The 10,406-nt window shown below is 41.2% G+C and overlaps 1 protein-coding gene across 1 annotated transcript in view; it reads right to left on the bottom strand.

The window, feature by feature from the left end:
- Positions 1 to 352: 352 nt before the first annotated feature.
- DHCR24 (24-dehydrocholesterol reductase) overlaps positions 353 to 10,406 on the bottom strand; it is a 20,871-nt gene continuing 10,817 nt past the window's right edge. Inside the window, exons 3-10 of the mRNA XM_026854243.1 lie at positions 9,126 to 9,281; positions 8,583 to 8,688; positions 8,211 to 8,329; positions 7,857 to 8,120; positions 6,954 to 7,097; positions 5,802 to 5,999; positions 4,849 to 5,027; positions 353 to 2,676 (exon numbers count right to left, since the gene is read on the bottom strand). Coding sequence (XP_026710044.1) covers positions 2,523 to 2,676; positions 4,849 to 5,027; positions 5,802 to 5,999; positions 6,954 to 7,097; positions 7,857 to 8,120; positions 8,211 to 8,329; positions 8,583 to 8,688; positions 9,126 to 9,281 — 1,320 coding nt within the window. The 3' untranslated portion in view covers positions 353 to 2,522. The remainder of the gene's footprint in view (positions 2,677 to 4,848; positions 5,028 to 5,801; positions 6,000 to 6,953; positions 7,098 to 7,856; positions 8,121 to 8,210; positions 8,330 to 8,582; positions 8,689 to 9,125; positions 9,282 to 10,406) is intronic.

Below are 10,406 nucleotides of genomic sequence, written 5' to 3'. Positions count from 1 at the left end.
CGAGGGAATGGCCTCAAGCTGCCCAGGGCAGGGTCAGGCTGGCTCTGAGGAAGGATTTCTGTGCAGAAGGGGCTGTTGGGCGTTGGAATGGGCTGCCCAGGGCAGGGGGGAGTCCCCGGGATCCCTGGAGGGGTTGAAGAGTCGGGCTGAGCCAGCGCTGAGGGGTCTGGGGGAGTTGGGAACGGTCAGGGTGAGGTTCATGGTTGGGCTGGAGGAACTTCAAGGTCTTTTCCAACCTAGATAGTTCTGTGATTCTGTAACCACCAACCATTTGAAACAATTCAATAAGCATGAGAAATGATAAACACAGCTGCTGAAAAGAAAGTAATCATTCATTAAAAGACACCACTTCGAACAGTACGCTGGCTAGGTCTTTATTTTCAACAGCCCGTACAACCAAAAATTAAGAGCAACAGCAATTCTGCATGTGCATGTGTGTGACTGATACAGTTACAGTATCCGGTCACATCAGACAAAGTTTGCCAATAAATTAAGGAATGAAAAAACAAATAACAGTGCATACCTCAAGATCATCAGTACATAAGTGAGAGAAACACAGCCTAAGTAAAATATTTGCATATCCTCTAGCTGTTTTAACTTCACCCTTTAAAAGCTAACCAAACCCACCCTCGCTCTGTGCAGATTATCTTACAAGCACTGAGCTAAACCGCAGCTTTCCCCCAGGGACAAGGAAACTGCTCTTGTGCTGCTTCCCTGACAGGGGCCGGAGGGCTGGTTACACCCCGAGCATCAGTGTCTGCTTTCCCGTGTACCCCAGAGCCCGGAGCGGTGCAGCAGACACCCCTGGATCACTGACACAGCCCCGGCTCCGTGGCTCAGGCAGCACTGCAGAGCTCTGCAGGGGCTGCGTCTCCCCTCGCCAGCTGCCCCCAACACCAGTCCGCCCAGGGGTGCAGGGTTTTAAGGGGGTGCTTCATCTGCACACAACTTGCCCAACATGCATCGCTGAGTAAAAGGCTAAGCTTATTCTTGTTACTGCTTTATCATTGGTTTCATCTGGACCATAAATATCCATCTATCAATAAATAAAATCATTGGTTTAGCACTCATATAAAAATTACAATGCCTCCCACTGGTGACTTTAAAAAGTTCTTCATGTTACCGCCGGCACAAGCCTCAGGAAAATGACTTTCTTTTCCCTCAAGCTCAGTAAGGTTTCAAGTAACGATTTAAAGTAATGCTTGGACAAGACACGGGCTTGGTTTGGAACCGTGTTTCTGGCTACAGGGTCAAAACGTTTCCACATTTCTACATTTGACTATGTGAAGTGTGTGACTGTGCTGTTCTCACCAGCGAGCAGCAGAAGGGGAAGGGAACGGCACTCGCTATTGATTCCCTCTCCAGGTGACTGAAACAGTCCTTTTACAAAGCCTATCAATCTAATCCAGCTAAAACAAAAAGCAAAAATGTCACTCGAGTCAGAACCAAAGCCTGTGTATATCAAGATTCACAAGAGTTCTTCTTATCCACAGTCACTTGCTCTAACAAACCTCGTATAAGTAAAGCCTCGACTTCCTTTTCCTACCGGCCAGGGCAGAACGCTCTGAAATAACCCACATCTTCCTCCAACTGAGTATTTATAAGGCACTAAAATTAAGCAACAACCAAACCCCACCCCAACCTCCCCAAAAACAAAGCAAAAAAAAAAAAAAAAAAAAAAAAAAATCCAAATAAACTGACCCAAAATGAGTAAAAACTCAAAGGAAAGCCTGGCTATATGACATAGCAGCAATTTTTTCAGTCATGGATGAAGCCAGAACACTGACATTTTGGGTCAAAACCCCAATGCACTGTTACCCAATTACAAAGTACCTAAACCTACACCCAACTTACGCTTTATCATCAAAATCAGTAAGAACCTGATAGGCACAAGTAAAAAGCATTTTCTTCACACCTCAGTGCTCGGTTCTGAAACCGATGGCACTGTCAGGGAGTTGAACTGCTCTGCTGGGGTTACAGCAGAGGATCACCCCAGCAGTGTAGTACCTCCCCACACCACGCAGCGCTGCACAGCCCCAAGATCACGGTAACATCGCTAAAGCTGTCCTGCTGCAGGTTACCCACCGGAGGCAAATGGTTTTAGCATCGTGATTCATTTGACAATGCGTTCAGCTTTGGCACCTATTTCTGAGCCCTCCTTACCATTTTCAAAAGTAATGTTAAATATAGCTATAGATACAGCTAGTGTAGCTCCAGTATCTTCATCTTTTCCAATTATTTCTCTTATGCTTGGAAATAGGTGAATTCACCTGGGTCACTACATTAGATACAAAGGCTAGCACTTAAGATTTCTTAAAAACAATCACTTTGAATTTGGAAAATTGGTTTTAAAACATACGAAGAAATACTAAACATAAATTTATAAAGCAGAAATTCATACCTTTAAACATCAACAAGAATGAGCTTATTTGGAGAGCAATAAAGCTTTTTTTTTAAAGAACATACCAACTAGCTATAGATAAATTCATCTTTCCCTGATTGCTTGATTAGATCATCCAGGCTCAGTGCCTCGCAGCTTTGCAGATTTTGTCATACACTTCTGGAAAGGCATCCTTGCAATTCATTTGCTCCCTCAGCTTGTGGTATAACGAACCATCAAACATATCCCAGAACTCCTCACGGGTCATATAGCAATCTGCATACAGCATCTGGAAACTTGAGAAACAAAATGAAAGGAGAAAAAAAAACCACAAACCAGACAGAGATTCAGTATTAATTGTGCCACAGGATTTGAAATAAAATATTAACAGAAAAATTCAGGGCAAGCTATGAATAGCAAATATTCAACAAAAAACCCCATCAAAATTGCTTTTTAAAAACAAGCAGATATAATTGCTCACATGGATTACATTGGGACACTCAGCTGATTATAAGTTCTGGAATTAGTATTACCGTGATCTCTTTTCCAGGAGGAAATAGCATGTAATGGTGAGAACAGCTGAATACTGTCGTTTTGATGAAGGACGAGATGGGAAAAGAAAGCCACTAAATAACTGTTGCTTTTAAAATAAGGTTCAGAACACTTCTTTAGCCATCAATGTATTGATACTATCATTAGGTTTGCTACTACAAAGAGAAAGGGAGAAGGATTGAATAATGTGTGTAAAACAGTGGTTCGTGTTTAGACATCCTAACCACGTGCAGTCAAATGTTCTGACAACTTGTATTCTAACAACTCGTGTTGACAGAAACACAAGGCTAGAGAGAACTTCAGAAGTTCCCCCAAACCAAGAGTCTGGCCCCTTGCACAGAAAACCACACATAACCTAAATTCTCCCTGACGAACACTTTTCTAACCACTTTTGAAAGCATGCTTTCCTTTTTTCTTCTATTCAGAAACCTTTTAATTTCAGTTTCAAAAAAAAAGGAAGTATTTTTTTCTACATGCTTTCTTATGATCCGTGGAGGTACAGTCATGCTGTCTCCTATTAGCCTGTGTTACAAAATGCATTCAAGGCAGATGTAGCAATATGTGCTTTGACATTTTACAGTTTCTTTGAACTGGACACTGAAAATGCAACTGCGAAAGCAAAAGCCTGCTAAATCAGACCAGGCCGAGAAGATAAATTTATAGTGTAAATGAAGCCCAGTGTAACAAAGGCCCATTTACAAAAATAAATAAAATCCCTATTTAGCTATGGACTCTGCCTTACTTTCACGCTGTGCGCTCTCAAATGCAGCTAGCAGAGTGCAGCAGTAAAACACAACTGTTACATAAAAGCTCTGTTGTTGTGTGTGATTACGAAACTGTAAGATTAAGCATTTATCCATTGTTCATTTCCCAGTGACAGGTAGAGAAGAGACAAAACTTTGTTAGTAAAGAGCTTTAAATTAAAGGCTTAATTTCAAGTTAATTAAAAAAAGCTTAAAATTAACTTTCGGTTGCTTTGTTCTCTGGCAGATCACTTATTGCAGCTAAAAGTCATTTACACTCTCCAAATCATCTCAAAGCAGACTCACCATTGTTACTCAGCCACATGGGATATAATCACTGTTAGTCTGAGAAGTAGGTCAAAACAGAAATGTGGATAAATTATACTGATGGTGTTAAAAATACGGTGTAGTTGTTTTTTGTTCCTGAGAAACAAGCCTGTAACAGCTTCTCCACTGACACTACTACAGCAAATTAGGCTGGCACGAGTCTGTGACAGATGGCGGGCACATATCTCACGCCTACCACGGTCCTACGGAATAAGAATCGGGGCAGGGAAAAGGAAGCAGTGGAAGTACAAGTTGTGAGGGAGGAAAGGCTCCCACCACCGCACAGGGACTGCCGGGGAGAGTCAAGGCTCCCATCCCCGCGCGAGGGCACGCCAGCGCCAGCAGCATGGGCCCAAGGGCAGGCAGGGAAACTGCCCAAACGTGAACAGCCTGTGGGATTCCTGGAGGGACTGCGGCCAAAACAGCACTTGCTCTGCCCCTGCTCTGAACTGGCTCAAAACAAGTTAGTTTTAGCATCACAGCCAGTGCAGACCTGTTGAGGTCTTTCTGCACCTGGGTGCGTGGATGTGTTTTGCTCAGCAGAGACTCTGCTCCCAGAGCAGCCCACAGCTGAGCAGAGGCACAGGCAACCTGAAGCCACCCGGCTCCCAAAGACACTGTGAGAACTTCGGCCACTGCACTCGCTTGGTTTTGCAATCAAATAATGAAAGCAAGAGCGTATTTAAAAATTCTAACACCAAAATTAGTAATTAAAATGACTTTTTAGTTATTTTGGTTGATAAATTATTGAAATATTCAAGTGCTGTAGGATTAAGTAACTGTGATTAAACCACATGGGTGCAAATTATATGAAGTTATTACTATTTGATGGAGCGGGTCCCTTACCCATGCACACTTCTTACAAACTTCTCCATTTGCCTCATTGAAGCCCTGGCTTCAAATTGTTTCCTTTTGGGCTCTCCATAAGCTCCTATATCCACGTAGAGTTCTGCTTCATCCCCTTTCGGGTGAACCATACCAGGATTATTGGGCAATATGAAAGGACACAGCCAAAGAGGATACACCTGCAGAGGTAAGAAAGCACTTTATCACTTGTTTTTAACAAAATGATCCTTTAAACTCTCTCGTAATAAATGTGACAAAATGAAGAGTCAAGAGGATTTCTTCCCAATTTGGGAAGGAAATTTATACACTCTTCCTTTCCAGTTCCCTCGCTGTGGTTCTTAGCTCTGCTTTCTAATGACTGTAACAGGAATGGACTGAGATGTTCAGAATATGTGCTGTGTGCTCCTAGAATTATATCTCTTCCCCCTTAAATATTTGAAATTAAAAAAAAAAAAAATAAAAAAAAAAAAAATCCCTGATCCCAAAGCAACAACCGAATGCATGTTCTGAGTAAAAGGAGAATGAAGAGTTTTCATTTCCAGGTCAGTCCCAAATTGAAATTGCTAAGTTTGTACTTCTTTAACTAACTAAAACTCAGAAATAAAAGCAAGAAAGGGACATTAATTCCCACAGTGGGGGTTTAGGGAGATTGCCAGTCATTTCAGGTGAAAGAAAAATCAGTTCAAGTTTTACTAAGTGATAAAATTTTTTAGAAGTGTTTGCCTTCTCCATAAGTTTGAATCTCACTTTTTTTTTTTTTAATTCTTTTTTTTTCAGAAAGCTGTGTTTGTTTCTTCTGCAGCCTTGCATCATAGACTCACAAAGCACAGTACTCCCCAGGATACAATAATGACCTTTTACACAAGCACACTATTATGCCTTAAGATCCACAGTCACAGTCCCTACTGCACAGAATCCAAGATTTGCTGCATTTTAAAAGCATGTGTTCTTACATTAAGGTCAACGTGGAAGGTTTGGATAGATTTTTCAAGGCTCTTCATTGGCACCAACATGTCCTGCACAACATGGTGTTGCTCGTACAGCTTTCGAATGGCTTCTCCTTGGGTGAGCTTTAACAAAGAGATTTTTGGAGGAACCATCCAGCCAAACAGGTAACGGAAAATAGGGTTATTGCCAAAAGGAATGATATCCTTTGAAAAAGAAAGAAAAAAAGTTTCACTTAAGAATGTGGAAGTGAACCAGAAGTCAGTGGTTCAGAATCCTCAGAGCAATATTAAGCCAGATTTTCAATAAATTTAACTGCTGATACTTTTGCTAAACTACTATAACACAAGTATGAACAAGTAAGAGAGGCCTGGACCGAACTTAGCTACACCAGCCCAGCCCTAAGCCTCCTCTCGTTACAACGATCCATTTTCAGTCATATGAATCACAATATACTCTGTCCCAAATACTTTCAGAGAACGAAGTTCAGAGAACAGTAGGTTATTATCTTAAAACAGCTAAAGAAGAGCATAAGAAGCTAAACTTACAGAACTCTTGCAAGCATACAAGATCAGCTCTTATAAAGAATTTTAAGGCCGTAAAATTTTAAGTACTTCCTGCGCAGCCAACTCATTTAATTTCTCCGGGAGCGGAAAGGATCAGGTATCAAACTCCAGAGATTCAAAACGTAGCGATGGGAATCTTTCAGAATGCCAAATAGTTTTGCGTAAATGCACATCACAGCAAATACATTTATGAAACTCACAGTAATGACCTAACTGCATAATTACTATGCTAAGTTAAGGTGGGGCAAATTTTCAGCCATAATTTCTCATTAATTTTTTTTCCACCAGCTGCCTTTGAAAGTCACTTTGTAGGTATGAAATCTTAATGCTGAGATACGTACTTAAGGTCTAAATTCAAAAAAGCACTAAAACAGAAATTAGGAGGTTATGATATAGCGCCTTACATATAAAGAAGTGCCTTTGGATTTGTTTTGCCCAGATGTAGGACTTTTAGATTTGCCATGAACTTCACTGTTTTTTTCTGTCATGAAAGACAGAACTATTGCCAAAGGGAAGAAGGTAGATTGCACCTACAGTGAGAAAGAGCAGAGTACCCTCCTGGAGATGTTATTCTAATTCTGGAACTGGCCTTACTTGGAGCTCCCAGAAAATGCTGCGTGTATGTCTATGGTAGTAATGTCTTGAGGGAATGTATTCTATTCCGGTCCTGTCAGCTTTCAAATACTTCTCCACATGCTTAAAGAACCATGGCTTGTAGTAGTTGCCAATCCTGTTTATCTACAAGAAAACATGCGTTCATTAGCAAACACCAACCCAGGTAACAGTTACACCTTACTAGACCACATTATGTACATCCCCAAATTCCTTTACCGTGAAGAATCAATGTTACACCCTCTGTGGCAGTTTGAATGAGAGTGTCACAAGAGATCTAGGGAGCCTCCACTCCTTCACATGCATGGCTCCTTCCTAACTTTCTTGCCATTAAAGTTTAATTTAAACAAGGCTTGCCTGTTACAAGCTAATTAAGAGACAATGAATGTGACAGAACTGGATGCCTTAAAAACCGATCTCTCAACCTGTCCTTAATCCGAAGACTTGCTAGGGCAGGGCTGAGGGCTGCAGTGAACAGTTAGCAGGTCCCTCATGTAAATGTCCCTGGTGTGTGTTACCAATATTAACGGTATTAAAAGCTTGCTGGGAAAAGTTCCTTTGAATGACTGCCATTTAAAACAGTATATGAGAAAAGATACTTCTCTTCTTCCCTGGGTACTGCAATGAAAAGACAAAACTATTTGCTAGAATAATGCAATCAATGGGTTATTTCTTATCAACTGAGGGGATTTAGAGCACAGACTCTGTTGTAGTAGCAAAGAGTTGTAATTTCAAATATTCTGAGGCACAGATCTAACTTCTAATCCCATGTTAAGAGATTGTTCTGATCTATAACGAGTCTGGTTTTATACTGGCATACAGTACAGCTTCTGTTAAACTTTGGGGGTATTTTTTTCCCTCTGTGAGTAACTTCCCTTTAGTTACCTTGCTCTGCTCAGCTTCATCAGTCAAGACTCCTGTCATGATGACTGCTTCTTCAAGAGAATACACAAGTCCTTCCACAAAACTGTTCTCCTTCTTCTTAGATTCTTCAGTGAACTTTTCACAAATCTTCTGCAGTCCTCTCACAGGCTCGTAATGTATTTTGATGTATTTCTTGGCAGGAATCATTTTTATTTCTGCTGCAACCAGGAAACCCAGAGTACCACAAGACCAAGGCACTGCATAAAATAGGTCTGAATTTTCAGTCTGCAAAAAGTATGTCATACTAAATCATATATCCACATTGATAACTGTCAACGACATTGTAAATGATAGCAAAATAACATTTTGTCTTACTGGTGAGCATCTCACAAGGCTTCCATCGGCAAGAACAAGTTCATAGGCCACACAGGTATGTTGAAAAAGTCCATATATATGGGATGACGACTCAATGCCAGTTCCCATGATCAGGCCACCTTAGCAAGAGAGAATGTAACGAATCAAATGAAACCCACTCCAAAAGAAAGGTGGTTCATGAGAACAAAACCCCACTTGTAAGCTCTGGGAATGACTTTAAAGACTATTTAAAACAAAACCAAACCAGAACAGAATGTAAAGTTCAACAGAGTATTTCTGGAACCTTTAAAATAATGCAATATGTTACTGCATAAAAAACTAATGAAAACACAGCAAAATCAGTAAGACTCTTGTCATCACAATGACCCTTACCTACTGTAAGATCATCAAGCTCTGGTACCACAGGAATAGTCCAGCCCATGGGATTCAGGTGTGCAGTCAACTGGCCCATGGTCACCAAAGGTTCCACACGAACAACCTAAAAAGCAAAAAAACCCAATTCCCCCCACCAAACATAAATTAAGCGTTTAGCATTAACGATGACAAAATACAGATAACTGGATTGTACTTCCATCTGTTATCAGAACTCAGAGGCTTACTTTCCCTAAGAGCACTACTAAAAATAGTTGAAACTGTTTAGTGATTCCTCCTCTGCCTCAACATCTTGTTGCTCAGTCCCCAAAACCATAAATCAATCTGGTCTTTTAGACTTCAGCACATAAAAGCTAAGCAATTCCATATGCTGTTTTTTTGGATAGCATGATCCAAGCACACATTGTGAAACCTGAAATTTGGTGGGTCTACTGCTACAAAAATCCTTTGTTCTTTGTGGAATCTGATCTCCTCTTCAGCTACAAATACAGTAAAAAAAGCTGAAACTTCATTATTATGAAAGCTTCATGATGAATTTGTTACCTGTCTTTCACTGTCCACTTCTAGAACATCCATTAAGTTGATCATGATGTTCTTATGAATCTTCTTATATTTCCCAACACGAAGTGATACAGTCAGCCAGCCAGGCCGGCCAGTGCACATGTATCTTTTGCTGCCTTCATTTTTCCATTCCCGAACCTGCAAGAGGTAACAACTGAACCGGCGCTGTAAGGCATACACATGTCGTCAGCAGTGTACACCACAAACATTTTTCTCGTTGTGAAAAAGCATTCAGAAATATTGTTACTCGTCTACACGCATGCTACCTGCAAGTAACAAAGCCTGGATGTCTCTATGTTGAGCAGCAATGCTTTGGAAGTCTTTCTGCAGACCTCTGAACTTCTAAATAAAATACCACCAGAGGGGTCTAGTTATACGGAAGAAGCATTTCTAATACCCCGTAGCTTTTGAGTTTTACGAAGATGGGATTTGGAAAACTAGAATGAAAGTTTTAAAAATCTACAGCAAAACCTATACTGGAAGGGAGGTATTATCACTGTCATAAATAACGTCAGTTCCATGAAGGTTAATTAAACAATGCCTCCTCCTAGACACAACAAAAAATGGTCTGAGCCTGAAAACAAACAGGCAAAGAGAGAAAAGTTGAGAAGGAGAATGTGTAAGCTATATACATGACCCACGAATTTTGCAAAGCCACAGAGGTTAAGATTTGGAGAACAAACATCAACTGTAGCATTTTCTTCAAAGCTCAACTGCTACTACAGCTGGTGGTAAAAAAAGCAACCCCTGACCCTCAAAGAGTAACACTGTGCACCTTAATATCCATCTGTATCTGTAACGAACGTGAGACAAGGAAGAGAACTGAAGCAGACGTGACAGAATTACCATAAATATCAGAGAGCATTAAAGACATCTGCATTTCCGGGTGGAAGAAAAGTTTTGATTCCCCTTCGATCACCTCTTGGAACTAAGAAAGCCGAGAGGCTGGATGCAAGTTGTATTAAAGCACGGTACTAAGCCAGCCTTTCAAAGACTAACATTTTTCATGTTACACACGTACGTGCCGAAGCCATGTGAGTGTCCGGAGGGATGCACAGCCCGTCTCTACCGATGCTGCAGTGACAGCAGCCGCACCGCCGCAGCCGGACTTTGCCGGCTGTTGACGCCGCAACTTTGAGAGGAGTTTCAGACGGGCAAAAGAAAAAAAAAAACAAACCACCCAACCCACAGGGGCAGAAACACCCGCTGCCTTTTATTCGTTTGCTTCTTCCCACTTCGGCTGCCTCAACCGGGTTCAAGGCT

Source organism: Athene cunicularia (assembly GCF_003259725.1).
Source record: "Athene cunicularia isolate RWA chromosome 8 unlocalized genomic scaffold, athCun1 chr8_part1, whole genome shotgun sequence".
Taxonomy (NCBI): domain Eukaryota; kingdom Metazoa; phylum Chordata; class Aves; order Strigiformes; family Strigidae; genus Athene; species Athene cunicularia.
The sequence above is the reverse complement of the archived record's forward strand: the minus strand, read 5'-3'. Positions and strand labels throughout refer to the sequence as shown.